Source organism: Gambusia affinis, linkage group LG08 (genome assembly GCF_019740435.1).
Source record: "Gambusia affinis linkage group LG08, SWU_Gaff_1.0, whole genome shotgun sequence".
NCBI lineage: Eukaryota > Metazoa > Chordata > Actinopteri > Cyprinodontiformes > Poeciliidae > Gambusia > Gambusia affinis.
In genome coordinates this window covers 12,675,806-12,701,567 of record NC_057875.1, presented here as the reverse complement: position 1 = coordinate 12,701,567, position 25,762 = coordinate 12,675,806, and the positions used below count along the sequence as shown (strand labels likewise).

The 25,762-nt window shown below is 37.7% G+C and overlaps 1 protein-coding gene across 5 annotated transcripts in view; it reads right to left on the bottom strand.

Annotated features, from left to right (window-relative positions):
- LOC122835849 (serine/threonine-protein kinase WNK1-like) overlaps nucleotides 1–22,884 on the bottom strand; it is a 30,277-nt gene extending 7,393 nt beyond the window's left edge. For 2 of the 5 annotated variants that reach the window (XM_044125260.1, XM_044125262.1), the window contains exons 1-18: nucleotides 22,334–22,589; nucleotides 18,921–20,142; nucleotides 12,040–12,212; nucleotides 11,510–11,730; nucleotides 8,391–8,548; nucleotides 7,454–7,542; nucleotides 7,140–7,359; nucleotides 6,794–6,895; nucleotides 5,068–5,458; nucleotides 4,830–4,975; nucleotides 4,262–4,333; nucleotides 3,881–3,916; nucleotides 3,319–3,378; nucleotides 1,607–1,686; nucleotides 1,180–1,342; nucleotides 982–1,098; nucleotides 724–837; nucleotides 590–635 (exon numbers count right to left, since the gene is read on the bottom strand). In XM_044125260.1, coding sequence (XP_043981195.1) covers nucleotides 590–635; nucleotides 724–837; nucleotides 982–1,098; nucleotides 1,180–1,342; nucleotides 1,607–1,686; nucleotides 3,319–3,378; nucleotides 3,881–3,916; nucleotides 4,262–4,333; nucleotides 4,830–4,975; nucleotides 5,068–5,458; nucleotides 6,794–6,895; nucleotides 7,140–7,359; nucleotides 7,454–7,542; nucleotides 8,391–8,548; nucleotides 11,510–11,730; nucleotides 12,040–12,212; nucleotides 18,921–19,709 — 2,977 coding nt within the window. In that variant the 5' untranslated portion in view covers nucleotides 19,710–20,142; nucleotides 22,334–22,589. Of the gene's footprint in view, nucleotides 1–589; nucleotides 636–723; nucleotides 838–981; nucleotides 1,099–1,179; nucleotides 1,343–1,606; nucleotides 1,687–3,318; nucleotides 3,379–3,880; nucleotides 3,917–4,261; nucleotides 4,334–4,829; nucleotides 4,976–5,067; nucleotides 5,459–6,793; nucleotides 6,896–7,139; nucleotides 7,360–7,453; nucleotides 7,543–8,390; nucleotides 8,549–11,509; nucleotides 11,731–12,039; nucleotides 12,213–18,920; nucleotides 20,143–22,333; nucleotides 22,590–22,743 lie in introns of those variants that run through there. The other 3 variants (XM_044125261.1, XM_044125264.1, XM_044125263.1) reach the window with 3 other exon arrangements.
- Between the last annotated feature and the right edge of the window lie 2,878 nt (nucleotides 22,885–25,762).

The following is a 25,762-nucleotide window of genomic DNA, read 5'->3' as shown; positions in this document are numbered from 1 at the left end:
CGCAGTCTCATTTCAGGTCAATGCAGGCAGAATGAAAACGCCACGCCAGTCTGTCTGTAAAGCTGCGTGTGCATCAAAATCCACAGCCTGTCAGTGTGGAGAAAATCAGAAGTTTGTAGTCATTATGCTGAAACAAGCTTCATCCATCAGTCAGTCAATAAAAGTGCAACAGTCGGAGTCAAAAAGTGGAGAAGTCTGAAGGAATTCAGAATAGTTGCTGGTTAGAATTTTAGTAAAAATCAAACACTGATTAAACAAAAAACAAACAGAAAAAACATGTGGACTCAATTCTGCTACTTGAATAGCGGATGTGCTACATGTCTATGAATCAGTGGTCACTAAATTTAAGTCACAATTTAACGATACTGTACTAAGTTTAAGTACCTTTTTTAAACAAATTTAATTGTTTGAAATATAAAATTTCAACAAAAAAAATATGTGGACGATCACATTGCTCCAGAATTAAACTAACCTCTAAATGCCTTTTGCATTATTTTATATATGTTCATATCAGGCAGATACTTTTGTTCCTATAAGGATAAAACTGTGTGAAAATTAAACACACTTAATACAAATTTTATCCGTTTACCTGGTACCATGGGAACAGTCAGCTCAGGTTTTTGCTGATGGCTTATCTGCAAAGAGACAATGTATTCAGAAACATCCTCAGGTTTAGCAAGCAGGAGTAAAATCTCTTCATTCGTATGGGTAATAAAGACGCACCTGTGGGAAGCCATCTTTAATGCTCTCTCCCTTCTCGTCAGCCATTTCTATGACCTCCCGGACCTGCTCGATGAACGACTCACGCTCACTCTCCAAGATGAACTCACTATCAACCTAAATGAAAAGAAGACATATTTTGACTCAGTCAGATCGCACAGTCCTTTCAAAAAGTGCCTTACAGAGGTTGGAAAAAACAAAATCATCAAAACTGCATGCTCAGTGAACGGTACATGGCATTTACTAGTAAATCAACTTTACCATTATGTGTGCAATTTCCTCAGGGTTATCCCCATCTAGATCAAATCTGAAGGTAACCATCTTCCTGTTGTGAGTTTCCAGTTGGCACTCTGCGACTCGATCTCCCACATTAGAAATCTGCAGCAGATTTCAGGTAAAACTGATTGGTGACAAACGCGGGAGCAGAAAGAACTCAATACTGGCAGGATAACTGCGTACACTGAGAACATTTAGCTTGGCCTTTGCGGTCTTCTCATGGCGAGAGCGGCTGCGGACGGATCGCCGCTGGTGACGCTTCATGGTGCGGCCCTCGTGGCGACCCCCGGACGTGGAACCGCCATCGTTACCGTCACTTAGACCTGAAGCTGCATCTGACAGGCAGCTAGAGGAGACAAGTTCAGGAAAAAGATGATGAGAAGATGAGCAGACACTGGGATATTTCGTGGCGACAGTGCCAGTTAAAAGTGATAGCATTTGCATTAAATCATATTTTGAGCATTCGTTGATGCTCTTATGAAACAAAAAGTGAAAAAAAAACAAAAAACAAACAATAACCCAACAATTTCAAGCAAACTATTTAGTTTTTGTGGTTCACAAACATAAATTAGAGTATACATATGCAAGAAGAAGAAAAACAATATCATACCTGTCACCAGATGGAGGCACTAAAGCAGAAGAACTCGCAGGTTGTTCTACTGGTGTTGAGAGAGGAAGACTCACAGAACCCTAAAACACACATTTAAACAAACTCATGACTAAATCATAACTATTATACTGGTATCGATTACCAAAAATCTTACCAATGAACCTTTCAGATTACTTTAAAACAGCACAGCTTAGTATTTCAAATTTAATACATTATCTTTGAAGAAGAACTTTAGATGATTTACAGTAATTATTACTTTCATCCATATTTTTCTGTTTGATATTTATTAGTTTGACAAATCATAAATGTGTTTATTTACTTCCATTAATATGAAATTAAGGTTTTAATTAGGATCCATTTCTACTTGTTTTACTTTAAAGCACTTTTTGATTTTCAACTTCAAAAAAGTGTTATAGAACTATAATTCTACTTACTAAATATCCTTTTCTTGAATTACTTTTTACAATTGTAGATTTCATCATAAATAAAATTTTATTTTAAATCTCATTATGGTTAAAGTACATTTTATGGAGTTTCATAATTGCAAGGATTTTAAAAGACACTTCTACCTCTGATGTCCCCTCAGTAATTTCCATAACGATTATGATCCATTTTTTTTAAATCTAGTATAGAAATAGCTTTATCCAAGTCATCCACCAGATGGCGCTATGCTAAAAAATTAAAAATAAGTGGACACAGCAAGCGCATTTCAGAAACCAATTACTGCTGTGCAACAATTTTCATTTCCCTCTGAATCCCTCTTCGTCTCTGCTGAGCTTAGATGGAAACCATTTCCACATATAGCTTACTTTCATTTTGTTCCACACTTTTAGTTTTTATATTAGTTGCAAGAATATTACTTGTATTACTCTTAGCGGAATTAATGGTAGAAGAAATACAGATTCCACATTAATCAGTTTAAAGTATAATTTCAAGCCACAGCCTTTTAGGTCAAATTTAACACTAACTGATATAACTATCTCCAGATTTTATTAGTTTGTGTTGGTTTAAATCCAGATAAAACAATGCAGGACTAGGAACACATTTAATAGACTGATAAGGTAATACAACAAAAACTATTCCTAAAAATGTATAATAAGCCCCGTGGTACAGGCATTTTTGCCCCAGGAATGACTACATGGTCTGGAGCCATGCCAAGGAGATTCAAATTCAACCACCCACACAAGATTGTTTAGTGCTCTGAAAAGTACCTGCAAAACAGAGAGGCATGAGGCCTGATAGAGGAAGAATAGGTGCTCTGCGTTGATTGGTGGAGACATGATAGGAGGACTTGGATCATTCCCCCAAGGCTAAAAGCCATGCAAGAATAAGCAGCATGCAGAAGGAAAGAGTGGAAGAAAGCAATGGCACAGACACAGTAAGAGTTGTGTGTTCATGGAAAACAGACAGAAACTTTAAACAATCCAAACAAAAGTAGACAGAAAAACGCTCATGCAGTCACCGTCAAGCAAACCAGTAGGAAGTCTGAATAAAATGCATATACTGCAGCCAAATGTGTGCTATATTCCTTGCAAACAAGAGCTTTTTGATGTTTGAGACCAAAATCAAAACATTAATTTCACTCATTATTTATGTATGTTAGTTTACTAATGACTATAATATGGATGACTCATATATATACATTTTAAAAACAGGTTAAAACAAGATTTAAAATGCATGTAAAGCAGTAGCAGGAGAGGTTTGTGTGTCACCTGGGGATGCTGAGCTCCACTCGGAGTTTGGGCCAGTGTGCTGCTGCTCTCCAACTGGGGCTGGAAAGAAACATAGCAGGACACAGGGGCTTGTTGAGAGAGAATATAAACATATTAAAGGAAATATACATCGAAGACCAGGAACAAAAAAAGACATCTGGACAGGAGCGCCATTAAAAGACAAACTGGAAGAATGCAGCAATACAGGTATTTAGGGCACCTTGTGAAGGCCTGGTTGCTCACTAATCTACAGTACATCTGTCAGAGATTTCCTCTGCGCTCTTTTAAAGTCACACGCACTTACCTGTTGGATAACATTGCTACACAATTCATTTATCCGACACTAGGGTCAGGGGGTTGCTAAGTGGAAAAACTAAGCATCTTATGTGCAGTTTTTAAAAATGATTTCTTTAAACTAGAACCACTACAACTACTACAGTAGACAGTTACAGGAGTCTACAGATTAGTATGAACGTGTTCCTTTAGTTTCCCTGAACATGTTACTCTTTAGACTGAGGACGTATTAAAAGGCTGTAGCAGGACAAAGGTACATTTTATCTACCTGAGGGGGAGGCAATGGTGGGTAGTAAACTCCGTACTATAAAAAACAAAAAAACAAAAGCACAAGGTAAGTGTGGCAGACTGAAGACAAAAGTCAAGTTAATGGAGGGGGAGAGAAACCGGACAGGAAAGTTATGATCCCGCTGCCTAAACCAGCACCTCAAGCAGGGAGTGTGGATTTTGTTAATCGACAACCACCTAAACAAATGAGCTTTTACTTTGAAAGGCTTAGTTCAGAGAAAGAGGGTGTGTCCAGAAAATTTCTCCAAGCTATTATTCTATAAACAATAGATCTGGCCAAAGCAAAAACTCTGTGAAAAAACAGTTTCAGATTTCACAATTACTCTTCAAAGTCATAATGATGTGATATCCGAAATTATACCTGTGGAGGCGTCATTGAAGCCGACAAGTTGGTTGGCGCACTAGGAACCACTTCAGGCTGAACGGCTTGCACCTGGGGTGGAAAAAGATCCCATAAGTACTGGATGCAGATTACAGCTAACTGGCTATTTTTGTAAAAGAGCAATATATCTTGCATATTAAGAGATACTGCAAAAAAATTTTTTGCTGATATATTAATAACTCTTTCAGTGCTTTAAGACATAACAAGGCAAGCAGAAGAGGAAAAAAAAAAGCACATTTTCATATTTTCATTTAGGTTACCGTGGGGACAATAGTCTCATTTTCACCTTGAGCTATGCCTGTCTTTTTTAGCTTCACTTTAGTTTGAGCTCAAAACAAAATATTCCTAATTTGTCTCATTTCTTATCTATATTCAGAAAATCATGACCAGTATAGTTTTCTTTTTAAGAGATTTATTAAACCTGTAAAATTTTTGTGAATAGCATCTGCCAACAGGTCCTTCAGACACAAAAACGAAGATGTGCCTTCAACTCTTCTAAAGATAAAGCGAGAGTTTAAGTAGGAGAATCTTTCTTGTATTTTCTCACCGTTGAAATCGACTCATTTTGCATCTGTGAACATGACGGCTGCAGCTGAAGATGCTGATTTGGAGAAGTGTAGGGTACGTTAGGCTGAGGAGGCAGCGCCTCAGGAAGGGCGGAGGAACCAGGTAATCTGTCCGCCAGATCCCGAGCTGGACAAGAGACAAAAAGGTGAACTGGTTGGTAATCACAAACCTTTAAAAATAATCTAATTATTATGGTCTCTCAGATTGAGTAATTGTACCTCCTCCAGTCTGTTGTAGATGTTGGTCCGACTCAGACTCTTCAGACTCTGGCTGGATGCCACTGACACTCTGTCCCTGAATAGGAACTTGGACTTGTCCACTCGACTGAGGAACATAAACTGGCTGAGGAACACCCTGGGACATCCCAGTGACATTAGTCGACTGAGCAGTACTGTAGCTTGAGCTCTGAATACTCTGCTGCGATGCTGGTTGGCCGCTAATCTGTGTGCTGTGCTGGGTAGGTTGGGGTGCCACATAGGCTGCAGGCTGCGGCACCGGCTGTGACTGAGACACCTCCAGACCCGACTGCTGGCCTACTTGCTGTTGTGGCGGCAAAGAGTGGCTCTGCACTTCCTCTTCAAGCCGTTTCTTCTCCTGATCTTCTCGGACCTTTAGGAAAATTGACCAAATACTGAGTGAATATTCATTTAATAAAAAAATAAAAAATAAAAAACCTCCCTTCATGCTGATGGAAGCAAGAACAAGTTGCACATTTACTCCCTTGTGAAAATACACCATGAACATTTTTTAGCATTTTGTTCATTGTAACCACACACTTCAATGCATTTTATTATTTTGATTACATGTGACTAATGCATCATAGCACATAATTATAGAGAGATTTTAACCCACTTTTCTTTGAAACATTCCTCAAAGCTGAAAGCTCAGCCTCAATGTAAACCATTTTTAAATGTGAATTTATAATCTTGACCTGATTTCTTAAATGACATTAGGTCTGGACTCTTGTACTGTAATACTTTCATGCATTGATGGAGCTTCAACTGAACATTTTACTGATGGAAGGTGAAGCTCTGCTCGTTTTGCAATGATTAACAGGTTTTGTTTTAGCACTGACCTGTGTGTATCTCCATTCCCATAAATTTGGGCCAGCTTTGTTGTTCTGGCAACAAGCATTCCCAAATCATCATGCTGCCACCACAACACTTTACAGCTGAGATAGTGTATTCACACTTAAGTGCACAGTTAGTGTTCTGCTACACAGAGTGTGTAGAATGAAGGCTACCAAAGTCTAATCTATTCCTCTGGTTGCCATGTCCTACATGGCATTTGGAAGCCTGCAAACAAGATTTCTTGTGGACTTTTCTTTTCACCAGATTAATGAAAACATGAACAGATTTTTCCACCTGCAGCTCTTTGTATGTTACAACTAGTTATTGGGAGATTACTTTAATTAATTCTCTCCTAGCCTGGCTTCAGCTTAGAGGTCTTTGTGGGTTTGTTGTTGTTCTATACTCTGTTAATAGATGATGGTCTGAACAGAGCTCAATAAGATGTTCCAAGACTGGACTACTGTTTTATTACCAAATCCTCCTATAAACTATTTTATCCCTGTCTGACAGGTTGCTTATTCTTCTTGATGCCGTTTGTTTACTCTCTTTGCTAATTAGGTCAAATCTGAAGGCAACTAGTGGAATTGGATTTGATTTGGAGACATCAGATTTCAGATTATTTGTAAATAAAGAAATGAATGAAAACCATGTATCCTTTTCCTTTCACTTCACAATATGTGCTGGTTTGAGTTGGTGTATTAGATAAAATCTCAAAATACATTGAAGTTAGTGGCTATAATGTGACAAAATGTGGTAATGTTAAAGAGGTGCGAGTACTTTTCCTAGGTAGTGTACTTTAATTCTGAGATTGCTTCAAGAATTCAAGAATGTGCTTAAAGTAGATGAAAAACATCACAACAAGCTTGGAACACACCTGCTGCCTCTGTGCCCTCTTGCGAGAGATTAGAGACACCCTGTCCTTTATGGCCTTTGCAATGGTCTTATGGTCTCCTTCACAAACATAACCAGATTCAACCTGCAGCAGGAAGATGAGATATTTAAGTCAGAAATAAAAACAGATTCTCAATCTGCAGCATTTCCACACACAGAATCTGACATATCAGTGCAAGATGCCATCGTCTTTAATTACAGTCATATATTTGCGATGTTGCCTTTACACACAGAGGCACAATGGAAACCAATGAGCAACAAAGACAGCCCGGCCTTGAAAGGAAAGGCGTGAAAAGGCTGTTCAGAGCATTAAAATACGTTCAATTTACCATTTCCTGAGCCACATCTTCTGGGACATCTTTGTTGAGGTCAAAAGAAAACTCTATAGCTTCGTTGTCTTTGTACTTCCCCTTCAGTTTCTTTATATCCTCAATTCTCAGCCACAGCTTGATTGCCTCCATCTCCCCGTCATCCTCTTCAGCCAACTCCACACGTACGCCAGTGTCCTCTTGGAAGAAGGCATGGTTTAGAAGATCTTTGATGGAGTACCTAAATGGACAAAAATTAGTGAGTAAATGAAAACCCCAAAGTTTTAGAAGAAAGACATCTAACATAAATATGGGGATTTTCTAAAGTTTGAGACCTCTCATCTTTGTTCTGACGTATGCAACCCTCAATGATTTCCTTCACCTCAGGAATGGCCACCTTGTCAAAGCTGCCCGGTTTCACCCCCTAGAGAAAACACAGAACTCTAAATGAAAAACACTTTCTACAGCTGGAATTTTTCAAGTCTAAATAAATTTTTGTATCTTGCTGGAATTTTTTTTTCTCCCAAAAACACAAAAGCATTTATTTGAATTCTTGTATTGGGGTTGAGAAAGTGGAAAAACCCCCAAAACATCTAGTCTATTACATTCAACATTAAAGGTTTAGCATCCAAATAAAGCAGAATTACCCAGAAGACGTTTAGAGTAGGGGAGAGACGTTAAAGAATATCGAGTGGTGGAGACGGAGGGGGTACAGACATAGATGGTTGATGAGACGTGGAAAAAGAGATTACAGTAAAAAAAAAAAAATTTTTTAAATGAAAGCAACAGGTTTAACCTCCTTATGCGAGAAATATGAATGACTCATAACTTACATTGCGTTCCAGCAGTTTGCCAACAACCTGCATGAATAAGACTAAAACTATGCAGTTCTCCGATGTAGCTTCTTCTGGTAGGAAAGGATTTGATTACTAATTTTATCTTGTAGATAAACAGCACGGCTTCTTTGTGAATCATCTAATAACCTTCAATGTCTCACCTCATAACTTTAGGTTTATTATAGCAAACTTAAAGAAGTTATATCAACAGAAAACAGAAAGCAAAACAGGATGATGTAAAAGGACGGGGTTTTCTGGTGGGGGGAAAATAAAAGCTAATTCCCTTCTTGGAAGATACCGGTCAATAGAAACGGAAAATGAATTCAAAAATGTGTAGGTGGGAATTCAGAATTACTCCAGAGACACAAGTCTTCGTGGCACAGAGGAGGAGGTGAAGGCATGGCAGAGACGTGATATTGCTGACAAGACGACTTACGCTGGTAACTCTGCGGTAGATCTGTGCAGCGTTCTGGCACTCTGAGTACGGGTACTCGGAGGTGGCCATCTCCAACATGCACATTCCAAAGGCATAAACATCCACTGACTCGTCGTACTTCTCCTCATACATCTCAGGCGCCATGAACTCAGGGGTACCTTAAATCAAAACAACTATTCAGAACTCTCGAACTCCCTTACTGACTGTGTGGGCTTCTCATAACCCATTGCTCCTCTGCTCCTCTAACCCATCGGACGGGGTTGAGGAAGAGGAGGATGAGAAGAATGATGGGCCCGCTGACATCTCCTGGAGTAGAATCTGTGAGGTGAAAGTTGGAGGAGAGAAATAAAAAAAGGGGGAAGGAAAGTAAAAAAAAAAGAGAGAAAACAAAAAAGGAGGGGGAAGCTGAGCTCAGTTAGACTGTAGAGAGGATTGCACGTGTTTGTCTGTGTAAGACCTCGACATGATGGGACATATATGTATATATGTGTGGGACTGAGGTAGCTAGTGTGCAGGACACACTTTTTGGCAGGAATTCATATTCACAGTGCTCAATAATTAGCTCTCATTTAAGAAAATTGCTTCCAACAGCTGCAGTGAAATTATAGGTACTCAGGATCGTGCCAATTTGCTCTGTAAAAGAAATAAAACTACCGTATTTTCACGACCATAGAGCGCACCGTACTAAAAGGCGCAGTCTCAGTTTTGTGTGCCATTACTGTATTTAACACACACATAAGGCGCACCGTGTTATAGGGCGCGGGTTTTACATCAACAACACACACACAAGCATACAAGTGTGTATTTAAAAATAGAGTGGAAGCAAAACTGATTTTGGTTGTGCTTTATTTAAGTATTAATTACAAAGTACTAACATCAATCATCAATGTTTTACCGGTAATGTCATCAGTCAAACGCCTCGAAGTCCTCACTTTCCTATATATATTGTAAGGCCTTCCACTCTTGGTGAAACTGTGGTTCCATCGGTCATCCATCGCCCAGCAGCCTGACTTTGAACGTTGACACAAGCGGTTGTATTCATTCCGGAAAACAGCAAGCTCAGAGTTCATTTGCTTTACTTGTTTTTTGACATCGGGTGTGAGATGGGCACGCATGGAGTCACAGACCAACAGCGATGGTGATGCGTGGAAAAAACCACCTGGTCTCTTTACATACACCACCCTCAGCCACTCTTTCATCATTTCCTCATCCATCCAGCCCTTTTCATTAGCCTTAATGATGACCCCTGCTGGAAACTTCTCTTTAGGCAAAGTCTTTCTCTTAAAAATCACCATAGGCGGCAGTTTCTGTCCATTAGCATGGCAGCTAAGCACAACAGTAAACGAAGACTTTTCGTGCCCCGTTGTGCGTATCCCTACCGTGGCGGTCCCCTTCTTCTCCACCGTGTGACTCACCGGGATGTCGAAAGTGAGCGGCACCTCGTCCATGTTAGTGATGTGGCTGGGCTGGATGTGTTTGTCGGCGATGTGTTTGCGGCAGTAGGAGCGGAAGGCGGCCAGCTTTTCATTATAATCCGCTGGAAGTTGCTGCGCTACCGTAGTCCTGGTCCGGATGGAAAAATGGCACCGTTTCATGAAACGAAAGCACCAAGACGGACCTCAGCTGCGTCTTCTTGACCTGTCGGAGCTCGTTTTCAGCTTCCTCCACTTGCGAACCATAGATTCATTAATCTTAAATTCTCTTGCGGCTGCACGATTCCCATGTTCCTCCAGCTGATGGCCTTCAGTTTAAGCTGAGCTTCATATGCGTGTCTCTTCGCCATTTTTAGGGGTTGTTAAAACAACAATGTTCTGCATAACGCACATACCCGTTCTTTTATACACAATCCACGCCCACTTCACCCTTTAACGTTCTCATGGTGTTCTCTAATACGTCCGCCTTACAACACACACAGGGCGCACTGCACTATAGGGCGCACCTCACATTTTGAAGAAAATCTAAGACTTTTATGTGCGCCTTATGGTCGTGAAAATACGGTAAACCTAGCTATGGAAGTAACTTTTGTCAAAACCTTATCCACAGAAAAAAAACAGTGTTAAGTTTACTCATTGCAGTACACTCACCTCTCAAAGTCTAACCTACCACATCATCCTGACCTGCAGGAGGAAGGTGTTACAGGGAAGGCCGACAAAAACACATCCCATAGCTATTTACAGAGCTGAACAGTGTGTCCTGCCCACCAGCCTCACTAAACTCGTTATTTTAGCTTCAGTCTCAGGTCTGACACAGAAAAACTCATTTAGGTATTTGATTGTAATTGGTTTTGATATTGATGCATATACAGCACACTATTAAGACTTACCAGGCCCATAAAAGATACTTACTCAATGACCAGCAGTACCCTATTCATTCCAAACAGCAGAATGGGGCACAGCTGAGGCTAGAGCCTACATTTTAAAAGCATACTCAAGAATGTGAAAATAAAATAAAATAAAAATAAAATAAAAATAAATAAATAGGAAGGGGGAAAAAAAAAGAAAAAAAAGACAAAATGCCGACAGAGGCAAAGTGGAGAGAGCTCCCTGGACAGAAAGATGGAACAAAAACTCTGCAGTCCTGCAATAATTTTATAGATAGCAAGAGACAAAAACTAGGGGGGAAATAAAACAAAACCTGTTGAAGCAAACCCATAGAAAGAGATGTTAAACAATATATGTACAACTGGCAAACAGACCACATATTTCCAAACCACAGGACAAAGATCAGTCTAAGACACAAATACCTAGAGCCTGAAAGAAGGCATGACAACTACTGTTATATTTAATATTAATAGTTAAAAGTAGGAGAAACATTAGGCGCTACTTACAGTCAGTAGATGCCTGGAAAAAAGACTTTTTTTTAACAGACATAGAACAGAAATGCTCTGTACATTGATCAAATATGAGTCTGCGAGGAGGAAAAGCTATGTGCAAATCTGCCGCCATATATGGCCTCCATTTGAGCTGTGGTTTGTTTGAGAGACAGCTGAAACACTGTGGTCTGTTTTTAAACCACATTGTCAGAAAAATAGCAATTTCATAAAGACAAAGTGTTCAAAACTTCAGAGAAAGACACCGTCCCACAGGGATAAGGAGGCTGAAGTGATTCTGAGTTCATACCTATAACACTCTTGGCGAAGGATGCGCGCTTCAGGGTGGCCAGTCCCAGGTCTCCAATCTTAACAGATCCCGTCGGGCCTGTGATGAAGATGTTGTCACATTTGAGGTCTCTGTGGATGATCGGCGGAGCTCGAGTGTGAAGGAAGTGGAGTCCTTTGAGGATTTGTCGACACCAGCTGCGCAGCACTTTGATTTTCATCACCTTGAACCGCTTCAGATATCTGCGAGAGAACAAATCATTATTTCTTCAAAGCCTGTTATATGCACTGAGCAACGAATGATAGGAGCTGCACTCTTCTTTGTACTTCTCAGTAAAAGATAATGCCGCAGATGTACATCGAGTACATTTTGATCTGTACTTAAAACAACGTAGGAATTAGTCGTACTTGACGTTTTGTATTTCCGCATGCTACAGAAATAGAAACTTTGCCCCAAAATCTAATTTTTACAATGAGTTAAGGCAAAACATTTCGTAAGAACATGAGTTCTATTGATTTCACATTTTTAAGTCCATCGGTAGTGAGACTCACGTTTTGAGTGTACCAGAGGTCATCAGTTCTGTAACCAGAACAATGCACTTCTTTCCTTTGGAAGGTCCCTCCCAGGAGTCATAAAAGCGAACAATGTTGGGATGTTGTAGTCCCTTTAACATCCCCGCTTCCTCCTTAAAGCGCTGCCGCTCTGTCTTCGACAGCTTACGGTCCTACACACAAAACCAAAAGGAAACATTTTAACATTTCAGAACCTCAGCACCACAACAATTCATGACTGTACATGTATGACGTTACAGTGATGTTCGCCATATAAACACCATTAATTCAATTTTCATAAATACTGTGAAGCTTCTTTTTGAAAAAGTTGGACACAGGATATAGTGTCTTCATGAACCAAAAATGTAATTGTGTGCAGCTGTGGTCAGAGGAATGCATTTCTGTTTTCTCTGGCAAAGGCTGTGAAACACAAAGAATGTGTTGAGGTTTACCCTTGAATTCATGCAAACCAAATTAGAAGTGCAATCATGGATTTAGATAAAATTAAAAAAAATAAAAAGTTGCTTTATGCATCTATGAAGAATAATCAAAAACAGAATAAAAGTTCAAATCAAAATGAAATAAAATCATAAGATTAGACACAAAATGACTTTGTTCACAAAATCAGAATATGTTGTTAAGATTTTAGCTTTTGTATTTTATGAGTAGCTGCACTTATTTATATTATGACAAAATGCATTTCTTTAATATATAAAACATATATTCAAAATCAATTAACATCTTAAAGCATAAGTACTAGAAGTCTTTGATGTTCTGCCCATTAACCCCAAAAATTTTAAACACGTGAAACAACTTCTATCAAGTTTCAGGAGCAATTTCTAGCATGACCCACATTTAGATTATGCATGACTAGAGAGCAGTAAACCCGATGCAGTTGAACAAGTCGTGAGAAACCCAGCAGCCAAAGACCTCAAGACCCTGGACAACTGGCCTTAAGCCAAGCTGCCAGCATATTCAATCCGTCTGGAAGAGCAAACTGAATGTTTGACTATTAAAGAAAAGAAGACTTTGACATTACAAAACATTACTGGTATTACATACAATAAATAAACTTATATCACAGCTTTCACTGTGGAGATGTCTTGAGTTTTAATGTCAAAGAGCAATTTGGAAGCCGAGTTGGGAAAATTAATGAGTTAGTCAAAGAAACACCAGGAAACGGTGAGTGAGACATCAGGCAACTAGACCAACTGACCTACTTTGTAGAAAATGTATCTATTTATCTAGTGGGGCCATGGGTCCCCCTTCTCCTCTGCTCACCATGTCAAAGCAAAAATGCAAAATATCTACAGCAGCATGCCCCATCATTCTCAAAGCTCCAAGGCTGTGTACAAAACCAAAAGAAAGGATAGGGATCACAAATCTGAGATCACATAATAATCATTGCACTAATAAATCCCCCATTACAAAGAACAAACCTGTAAATAACCAAATTTCTTTCAAGCAAAGAAATTTACTCCACCGATCCTTTCTTTCAAGTTCAAACTATTACATCCTGCCTAAAAACTTCAAAGTCTTCACCTTCAACTTGCTGAAAGTGGAGACAGAAAGTCAGGTAAATAATGTTGCCATTGACTCTTTATGAGATAATCTGGATTATCTGATTGATGTATTTTATATGAAAACAAGTATGAAGATTTACAAGGGTTTGGTTTCATATTAGGAAAAAACCAGAACATGCCTTTAAGCATTTATGTTATTTTTGTATGTTTTCAATATGTCTAACAGCAATAATAATAATAATAATAATCTTTCAGATCCAAAGCAATTTTATCTAATGTAAATCACATTCACTGTTAACTACAAAGTGGAGGAGAAAGCACTGCTTCTAGGCAAAGACTTTCATAAATAATCTAACAGTCCAAAAATAGACTGAGGGGAAAAAGGCCTGCGATCATGCAAACACCAAGTGACTGATGAAGCTTTGCTCTTAACTTACTTTGGGATAAAGTTTAAAGTAAAAAATCCATTAATGATGGTGTAGATAAATGGATACCGTTATCAGTATGACGTTTTACAATACATGTGTAAAAACCTCTGTAATTGCAGATCAATTGTAAGCAAAAAACAAGCCAGCACAAATCAGTTCACAAATTTTCAACATTGAACAGATTTTAAGGTGTTAAAAATAAAACTACTCAAGGAAGTACCACTCTTGTCTAAAGTTAAAGTATACAATTTACCAAAGTAAATTGTACACTTTGCTGTTTTGGACTATTCTGTTGGTCATTACAAGTATAGTCATCTCAGTGTCATCAAGTAGCTGTATAATGTTAAGTTTCTCTGCCAAGCAACCAAACAAAAAAAGAAACCTTCGTAAATTTAAACCATAAGCAGAACATGCCCTGGTTTGTATTAAAAGATGGAATTTCCCCAAATTTTAGAAACTGAATGCCGGACCCCAGCAGAACAAGTTTCTCCAAAATGAATGATAATTAAAAGTCTTGAAAAAAATTTAAAAAAAAATCTAGAGCCACGGCAAGATATGAAAGTGTGCTGGAGCTTTTTCTCCATCTTTCATTTTTATTCTATACCCATAGGTCAGATCACTCATTAATGGCCTTATTTGACTTTCCTTTATGTCTGTAAAGTTTAATGACTGTATCTTGCACAGCTGTGTTCAAATCAAAACCACTTTCTCATACTTCCTGCCAGAATAATGTCACCAGAATATTTGCCATTATAAGTAAATACTAAAAGTGTCCCAGTTTCACAGTTGCTGTTTTAACGACAGCTGTTTTCTTAAAAGCTGGGTTAGTCATTGGTGGCATTTGGGTTAAAAGGTCATGTCATGGCCTCCCACATAGTTCAGTCAGAAGGAGAACCAAGACTTTACTTAGAAGTTAATCCTATCAGCTCACCTTTCTGCTCAAAACTAAACCGTTTTTTTTTTTTTTTTTTGTTAAACTGACCCACGTGTTTTACCATTGCTGTGTTACAAACAGTAAATTGCTGAATGCTCACTTAAAGTGTCTGGTTTGAAAATGCTTATGCTGGATTTCACTTGATAATTTTTAAACAATACTTTCTAAAATATTACAATCTAAAATCTAGTAACACTCTTATGGTAAGCCTCCCAGCAACAAACAATTATGATCAGTGATAAATCGTAGTTGAGTTTAGTGCGACACCTTCAGCAGATCCCTTCAGCTACTTGGACAGACGTGTCATTGTCTCTGAAGAAATCTTGAGGTTTCCCTAATCTCTAAAGTATGGCTACAGTTAGGAGAAGGAGAACGAGTTGGGAAGATGACGCATATGAAACTGCATGAGTGGGGAGGAAAGGGGAGGTTCCTAAATTTATTCCCCTTTCCCTCAACTTCCTCTCTTTGGTGACCTACTTATTGTTCAGACATGCCAGCAACATGAGATACAAAACAAATGAGTGTGGTCATGAGTAAGTAAAGAAGGGTGTTGGTCTAGAAACTCTTGAGGATTTTGACAAATTGGATTTTCAGATGTAAAACAATGCAGCTTTAGATCAGTGATTTTAAGCAAACTAGCTGCAGGGGCTGAAGAGAGGGAAGTGGAGTTGGTGAATTCATTTAACAACAAACCGAGACAACCAGCAACAAAATTAGATGGTGAGCTTGTTTCATGTCAGTGCTAAAATAACTTTTTATTCATATTTCAACTAGTCGGCGTTTTTATTAAGTCCTGAATTACGGCAAATGCAACAAGATTAGTTTGCAAGTTTTGTATCTCCTTAAAAGAATGCACAAATCAGACTTTTGTGGCCAATTTCTGGACAAAGGTCTTAGAAAACTTTGATCTGTTGATACAGACTTTAACTTATTTCAATTTCTCTTGAAAACCTATGATATAGACATTTATAATAGCATTGAAAATATTGATTCTAGTCTCTGCCAAGACACATTTCTAACTGCCTTTAGAATCTCTTGTTAACAATTAGTGCAGTTAGCATTACTATCGCAGCAGTCTGTATGTATTCCCTAGATGAGACACTGAACTCTGCATTTTGCAAAAGGCTGGCAACATGTCTAAATCCAGCATGTTCCAAAATGTTGAAATCTCAAGAAGATAAAGTAGAGCAACATCTCTGTACTCTGAGTCTGTATAGTCTTACAGTTATCTACTTAAATTGTTGCTTTAACACAAACTGAACAATCCACAGAAATGTCTCCAAGAATCATAAAAGAATAATACAGATTCCTTTTAAATAGCATTTCTTTCTCCGACTTTAGCTTTAATGCATCCAATCATAAATAAACTTATCTTCTTTGCTCAACACTAGTGTCCACACCAAAGGCTTTTGTGGCTAGAGAGACATGGTAGCAAGTGTGTTCAGTAATCAGAATAAGATCAGACTTTTCAGGTTCCAACCAGTCAGTCACCAGGTAGCAGACCTCTATGAGTCACAGTCGTTCTGACTACCTCTGTGGCCAGCTCTCAGGTTTATTACTCTCTTTTCACACCATGGCTTTGTAATACAGAGAACCTAGTCCTGAAACAATAAATTATTTCACAATACAGAAAGGCAACGTGGAGTCAAAGAGTGAGACTGAATGTGACTCAGCAGTGATAATATGTGGTCTTATTCACATACTCTCCCTCATACCACTGTTTTCAATAGAATTTAAACTTAAAGCCAAAAGTCTTACACTGATTTAACAAATCCATACATTCCCAAAAATACAAGACCGTTTGCAAAATTATTCTCACGTTGATCATTTAGGCCAGTTTTCATAAATTACCACCGCATCAAAATCTTGTGTAATTCCAGCTGTCCTTTACAAAACTGCTATTTCAGCAACCTATGAAGACTTAATACTACCTTTAATGTTATAATCTATCTTTAATGACAGAGAGCAACTTCAAGTGAGACAATCAATCACTGTGGTAAATACCAACATGCCAAGTAGTAACATGTTAACTGGGTGGATTTTTCTTGCCAGGGTACTGGGTTTATTTATAAAAAATAAAAAAAAAGGAGAAGAAAAATCAAAACCTCTTTGAGGAAATTAAGAGGGTGGGAATGGACTGATGGTTTACTACCAGGACTTGGCAGGTCAGCCTGCTGTGCTAAACACAGGAGATTCCTCACCGAGGAATGTGACCCGTTTTGCATTCACACAAGCATTAGCAACAGGAATGCACTGAGCATGCGTGCGATTTGCTTCAAGTGAGGGGGGAGGGGCACGTGTCTGTAATCTTAACATTGTTCTGAAACCAGCTTGCATGTGAGACTGTGGTTCTATCCGCTGCTGTGTGAAGGCCAACAACAGTCATGACAGGGTGAAAGCTCAACATTATAACCAAACGTTCATGTGGTGAAGGAGGTCAAAGTTTGGACTGTGCGGCGGTTAGGACGGACAGCAGAGCCACAATTATATAGAGTTATCTATAAACAAAAAGTGAGGTCTAAAAGAGATCCTGAAGAATCTAGGTCAAAGGTCAATTTTGTAAAACAGTTTATCTTTGTGGCCCACTTTGTAGAAGAGAGGCAGATAACTTCAGAAATGTTTGTTATTTTATATCTTAAAAAGTGCCAATTATGTGGTTATGGATATACTCTCACATTTTATTTTCTCTCCCTTATTATTTAGCTGTCCAGAATTTATTAGACTGTATTTAACTGCAGGTCCCTGAACCACTCAACCTTTATTTTACAGTGTTTCAACAACTCAGTGCATGTCTAAGAAAGAAGAAACGCTGTTAATGGCAGATTTCTGAGGTTTCTCTATTTAACAAAAGCAAGACTTTCCATAAAGTCTTATTCCTCTGAGGCAATAACCCCATCCAGTCAGCCACCACGGACCAGGCTGCATTCACACAGGGAAGTTTTTACCATGCTCGGATGAGCAGTTCAATCTACAGCAGTCTAAGAGGAAATGGTGGCTTATCATTTTATCAAAAAGAAAATTACAGCGACTCGGGTTCAGGTAACAACGTGGAAAGAAATCTTTCTGGCTCCACCGTCTTCACAGCAGAGTGGCAAGACAATTTGGCAAGATTGCAGAGCTTCAACAACTTTTAAACGCATTATGCTTCAAAACAGATACTTCTGATAAGATGATCAGCTACTGAAATCCCTGATTTCAAGACACACTTAATTAAATAAACACTTTTTCTGTAGCACAAAAGTGGGTCACAAATAATAAGATTGCTTTGATTTGTCCCAGAAAAGGAAACAACAAAGAGAACAAATTAATGCCATCAGGTATACTATTGCTTAAAAATAAAAACAAAGTACATACAATGAAGGGAAAAATGTAGAAATTTAAGATCTAAAAACTGATTTAAGACATTTTAAGGCCAAAAAGTAGATTTATACTTGAACACCTGCAGAAACCTTTTAATAAAAGCCACACTGGTCATTAGCTATGACCTAATGCTGCTTATCGGATAGATAGTAGGAGCTGTATTAGTCATAACTCTAATGGTATTGAATAATGCATTAATTACATAATAGACTATCATTGCCAATAACATCATGTGTATTATTAATACTGTTTTATTCAAAGTCTCATGAATTAATACTTTCAAGATAATAGTATGTCTTGTGATGGTGTCTAGATACTACAGCTGGGAAGTTGTCATTGCTATATTTAATATCCCCATCACACCACATTGTAGAGTCCCAATACTCCTGTTTATATTCAATATATTACTATTTGTGTTTGACTGTAAGTTGATGGTGAATGATATTACGTTTTGTTTCAAAATGGCACAAATTCAAAACAAAGATCATCTGGGGTCACTTTAAACAGGGGAAAACCCCAGCATCATTGAACAAGCATTAGGTATCAGACATTTCCTGTTTTAAAATGAAAAATGTCTCAGAATGACATTAGTACCATTCTGAAAAGCAACGACACTAAGAGTTAAATTATGCATACCTGCAGCTCACACCAAGCCACCTCCACCGTGGTTTCAGTGTCCAAGCCTTTGTAGACCGTCTTGAAAGAACCACGTCCGATTTCTATATCAAACTTCAGGAACCGTCCGTCCGGTGATGTTCCCACTGCTTTGGTTTCTGCCTCCTCGATGTCATCCTGGACCCTTTTCTCAGCTTCTCTTTGCTCTGCCTCGGCTCGTGCCCTGGCAGAGTCCTTATCCTCCTCCTCTCCCTCATTCTCAAGAGAAACCTTCACCTCAATGACACTCTCAGATTCTCTGCGAATAGGCAAATGTGCCTCCAAACATGGCGCAGTGCGAGCTTCAATCAATATCTCTCCATCTCTAATGTCTTGCGCAACAGCAGACTGTTGTCCCAAAACGTCTACCTTGGCAATGTCAGTTTCTTTCCCCTGTTGTTTTTCTCTACCATTATCGGCAGACTTCTCACTTTGATCACTTCTGGGTTCAACCTTCAGTAAGGGAGTAGCAGCAGCCTTATGCTCCGGAGGGACCAATTCCTGCGGCTGAACTTGTGGAGGTAATGGGATGGGGATTTTGCTGGGTAAAGGAAGGGCCAGTGCTGTGGCATTGGAATCACTGATGACACTTCGACGTAAAAAACGGTGTTCAGGGTTACATCGGTCTCGCTCCATGGTGTGATGTCGACGTCTCACTTCCACCGGCCGGGAATCACCCATCATTGAATCTGAACCAGAACTGGGGCCATTTCCACTTCTCTGAGGGGGGGCTAGGAACTTCACCATTTTGTCGTCTGGCTTTTCCGACATCCCACCACCCGGGCTTAGAATAAGAGGGTACAGTAAATAAAAATTAAAATAAGCTTACTTCCATGACTGCCCAATAGGCTTGGATAGGTGGTATTAACCTGCAGTCAAAAACAAAAAGGCTAAACTGAAATCTGTCTTGTGCTGCCCCTTTGATTGCTCAAAGACTGTCTTTATATATATAGTGCAGGGACTGGGGGTGCAAAATGGGAGGTGTTCTCTTGTCAATGGAAAAACACTGAACACCGCAACAGAATGCAGAGTATTGATGTTGATACACAAGTTTCTTTAGTTCCACATCATCCATCCTGTAAAAGGTTCTTTCAAGCATAAGGAATTATTGGCAAGGACCCAGCGTGTACAGCCTCCGACAGGCACCAATCTCCCCAAAAGCAGGGTGGGCAAACAGTGTTAATACGCTCCAGTCCACTTTGTGCTGCAACAAAGAATCCAAAACAAAAGTTAGGCCCGACACATTTCAAAAGTAACCAACATCATGTCAAATGTAAACAAGATTTGTATCGTTTAGCATAAGGCAAAATTTACAGTACACATAAACTTAACCTTTCATAACCCCGAAGCACAGAGAAGCTTGATACAATTTATGTAGACTTCAGAAATTATGTTTCAAGTAGACTGGTCTATTTAAATCTGCCTAAAAAAAAGAAACTACATTTACAGTTTGTTGAAGATTGGATTTTTGCAGAACTAGTCATTTTAATACTGACTACACATTTTCCTAGTTCCCTCAAGTTGAAGATCAGATTTCATCTTGCGTCCGATTTTGAATTATGTGAATTTTTTCAAAAGTAACATAATTGTTCCAACACGCCCCCGCAACCGGGTTACAGGGAATTTTTTTCTCTAAACTCGGCAACAAATTGAATTAATCTATAATCTCTTAGCCTCAAGCCTACCTCTTGTCTTGCTAAAGCTCAGCACAAAATAGAAAACTGAACTGTGTCCAACTTTTACAAATGACTTTTTATGCCCTGAGCATTATAAACAATAATCATAGGCAAAACTCCCATTGACACAGTTTAAAACAGTTGACAAGGTACATTATACTAATCTGAAACTTGCCAAAAATGTACACAGACATGAATGATGTATGACAGATAAAGCCCTTGCTATTTCACCCATGTTTTATCATGTCAGATGCTGAGATTTAATAGAAAACTCTTTTTAAAACAAATTTAGAGATAGTGAGACAAAAAAAGGATCTGAACAAATGCTGTCAAACATAATTTCCTTAACTGTATTTACTGCATTTCAGTGGGTGTCTTAGAATAAACTGTCTTCATTGTTAACATTATGGTTTTGCAGTAGTTTTTTTAAAGCTGGGAAAAAAAATTAAGTACAAATTTTATCGTTTGTCACATCCCTCTTATTATGTTAAGAAAACTCTAAACTGGGTAAACTCTGCCTCTTTTGCCATGTGTATTGAGAGAATATACACAATTTTGTTGTGATGAAGACAGAATAAATTGACTCTAGGTAAACATTTGTTCCCTCATTTTAAACTGTAATGTTACAAAATAACCTGATGAATCCTACCTATGGTTATTTATTTTAAACTTAACTCAATATCGCAGATCTTTTTTCTCATTGATAAAAACATATTTTTAGTTGTTTCTAGTAGAAAAAGCTGAGGGGAAAATACAGTGGGCTAATGAGACTGAACTGATCATTTTCATTTTTTTTAAATGCAGTAATTACTGTCATGACTAAAAATGTTGCAAAAGTCAACTTTAAAAATAATATCCACGTTGAAGTCATGGGATCTGCTTAACTGTTACAGTATATAGATAAAAATATAAAAACATTACTTAACCTCTTGTAAAACTGAAAGCCCGTGCTTTACTTTTAGGAGCCAGAGGTGGCTGCCAGAAAACATTTGACAGATAATAATTACTGCCACCAGTAAAAATCATGACATATTATATTGCCTATGTTCAAGATGGAGGTTAGTAAACATTTTGAGCAGAACAAAGATTTATATGATCAATAAAACATCTTTGTAAATTAAACCACGGCATCTGTCGGTATAAACATCCGTTTTAGTCGGTATGTCAGTAACAGCAAAAAACGATTTGCATCCTGTCCCCTGATATGGTTGTTCAAACCAGCAGTGACAATGTTGTTACATATTAATCACCTTTTTCCTGTCACCGCAGCAGCTATGGCCAACGTAAGCAACCATTATGACAGAAAGAAACCGGATAAATGTTGGTCGCGCTTCCATCCAGATATACAAAAATATACACAAACGTAATAATAATAACCAAAAAAAATCGAATGATGACTAAATAAAATATTTTAGTACATTCTTATTTTTAGCTTTGTATTAATGACACCCTTGCCGTCTGAAATGGCAACATCGAGTCAACATTACAAAGCAAAGGGAAGCAACGGCTCTTTGTTAGCAGCTAGCACTCAGCTAGTTAGCTGGCGTCGGCTAATCCCTTAACAGGGAAACGACAAATCAGCGATGACTAATTTGCGCGTTGCGTCTTTCTTCAATTCTGTTCAACATTATAAAACAGCCACATAGCTACCTCTAACCATAATTCTCGTTCAAAGTCATTTACAAACCATTATGAAGAAATAATAAGTCACAAGTTTACCGTGTCGAGGTCCTGTTTCCATCCCGGAGTGATTAACGCCACACCGGATACGTTCACCCGGTGTGAACGTCGGTTGAAAAGGCGGTGACAAAAAGCGCCACTGCTACCCCAGCGATGGAACGTTAGCTAGGCGGGTCTTGCTAATGGCCTAAAAAGGCTGGACCCACCTTCTAGCAGCGCTTCATTCATTTCAGTGTTACGAGGAGCTTTAACAACGCCAGCGTTGAACCATGTATAGCTAATAATATTACAATGACATTACCCCTGCTTGTTGAGTTTTGCTGTATTGACAGCAGAGCCGAGCTAATGTTTTGAAACCTACCTTCTCTCAGCGCTAGTCAACGCCAGGATCTGAAATGGAAATTCCCATTGTAAAATTGCCTTCAGTTCGTTTGAAAGAACTCACTTACCTCGGTTTAAAATGTAGCGCAAGTATATATATCTCAAATAATACGGAATTCTATTTTTTAATCGGATCCTTTACATCGAAGTTGTCGAAGGATGAACGTTGTTACTGAGTGCGCATTTGCAAGCTGTGAACTACATCATATGCTGCATACACAGTCCTCACCATATAGTTTGAACAGAACAATGTTGTTTGGTTACTTACATTTAATTGATTCAATTTTGTTGCCTGTTTCCAACAAGAGGAGAACCTGAATGACGCATATATTGCCTTCTTTCTTAAAACTAGGAACCAGTAAAATAAAAATTGAGATAAATAAATTTAAAAAAAGAAAAGAATAATTTAGAATTTGGTTTAATTTTTATTTTATATTTCATATAATAAAAATGAAAAATTAGTGGCAGAGACAAATGCTACATTTATTTTATTTTGTTTATTATTATTAGCTTATCCACACCTTCCCCAGAAATTTCTTGCTCAGAATTTCCAAAATCGGGTTCACAAAATTATGAGGAAAAAAAAATTCTCATAATAATAACTGTTTTAATCCAACCTACAAACAATTTTTATATGTGTTTATTTTCTGTGTTCTTGTTCATTCATATTTGTTTAGAGAGGAAAAAAGACAGAACATTAGTCGTGCAGAAGAAATAGCACCTCCTATAGTCAGAGTATACGATAGACACAAAATTAGGTCAATCTAGAAATGTGAACGAACGGGACATTTTTTTTGTTTCTTTTTTGCTTCTCGAACTAAACTTAAAATTCAACTCGGTTATTTTTTACCAGAAAAAGATAACACTGCATTTCAACTTAGTATTTTATTTCTAAAATAAATAAAAATGAAATAGTCACACGTATTCTGTAACCAATTTAGTTCAGTATTAAGCAAACTATTATGTTATTTTTAGACAAAAACATAAAGAGGACGTTTATCGTTTATTGATATAAACGATGATTGATTTGTTCACTGCTGGCTTCTAGCTTATGTTATAAATAACTGAAAATGAAGGATTCTATACATTTTATGAAATCGTTCGAGATATCTGAATGCTAAAGAGCTAATATACATCAACAAATAAACCATAAAACAGAATATATTTACAAAAATATATTCACGTTTGGCAAAACACATGTTTTGTCGAGGTAACATTAAGTAATTTTTTTTTATAACTAAAGTTAGTAAGGTGAGCACTGCCCCCTGGTGGCAAAGTCTATCTGCCTTTAAAGATTGAAATAGACAAATTACATTTATGTAAGTAATTAAAATATATATATTTAACATATTATTTAGTTATTTACAATTTCACTTATTTTATAGTACAGCAAAGTGACCAAATCCATTATGTATTTGAGTATTTATTCATTTATAAAATTATTGTCTCTTAGAAATGTAGTGAAGGAACTAACATTTATCCAGTAATGAAATTCACATGATGTGTAGATTAACCATCAAATGTACTCATTATTAATTATGTATGTACTTTAATTCCATTAATATATCTTGAGTTTATTTTAAATAATTATGTAAAATTTATATTTACATGTATTAACTATTACATTCTTGGATTGTTGCACTTTTGACCCTTGATAGGAATCTGAATATCAGCATACTGTCATATATAAATAAAATGTTAATGTTAATTTAAGCTCTGTATCCATGTATGTATATTTTTACACATACTTATGGTGTAATAACACTAGCCGCTCTGTAAAACAGTTCTAACCTTAACTGATACCTACAGGTCAAAGCTTTAAACTTTGTGCTTCCAAAACAACAGTATAACTAGAAAAGAAATTACATTTCCTGCGAAATTGCAGTGTGAATGCTGTAAGCTGAATATTTTAATGAAAATTGCAGAAGCATTTGAAATGAACTGCAGAAGACTTGCAGAATCAGCAGGATAAAACAAAAACCTGATAAGCGCAAATAGAAAACCTGTATAAGAGGAGAGCAAAAATCAATGGAATAAGTCAATGCAAAAATTTCACCCAAAGAGTATTGGAAATGTGTGCAGAACACTGTTTACAAAACTAACCTCTAAGGTCACAAAAGTTTATAAATTAAAATTAGCTAAAAAGCTAAAGTTAGTTGAAATACTAAGACAGCCTCTGGATTAGGACTAGCATCTTGACCTACTGTACATGCAGTGTGAAAAAGCCCAGGTAAAAGCTAAAATTTGGTAAAAAGCTAAAATAAGCTAAACTAATAATGATAGCATTTAGAATAGCACTAGAATGTTGACCTACAGTAACATACTACATGCAATTTGAAAACACCTGAAATGTAATAAGCAGAAAAGCTAATGTTACACACCATACTTTCAATTGCTTACTGACCACCACTATCACGATTGACTAAATTTAGAAGGTTTTAATAAAATGTAGTTAAAATAATTTCAGATAAAAATTTTAGCCCTCATGCCATCACTCAAATGTTGACTAAGTAAATGAATTTACTTAATATGCAAATATTGTATCAGCTAAAAGTATATGAAAACAAATCTTTATTCGGGATCAAAATAGGTTTGGAAGGTCAGATGGAATTAGGGTTAAAATTAATAAGGGTTGGGATTGGAATTAAGGCTGGAAGCAGGGCAAAAAGGAGGGTTGCATGGAGGGTTAGGATTAGGGTTGGAAGGAGAGTTGGAATTTGGGTTGGAATTAAGGATGGAATGAGGGATGGAATTAGGGTTTGGAAGGAAGGTTGGAATTAGGGTTGGAGTTATGGTTACATTAACTGAGTGAAAGGCTAAAATAACTGCCAATATGTTGACAATGTGAAAATCTTGATGTCTAAAGGTGGTACTTGTGTAATAAAGTTGGAGAAAATTCTCTAGTAATATTTGAGCATGTTTATTTTAGGCGATAAAATGTCCATGCTAATCTTTGGCACAGAGCATGCTCAAAACTAACACTAGTAATGGCTCACTGTAGCCTATGTCACAGCCCCACATAGACAACGATAAATGCGTACCATTTGTCAGAGTCGACAGATAACTCTCTGTTTCACCGAGTGTCCA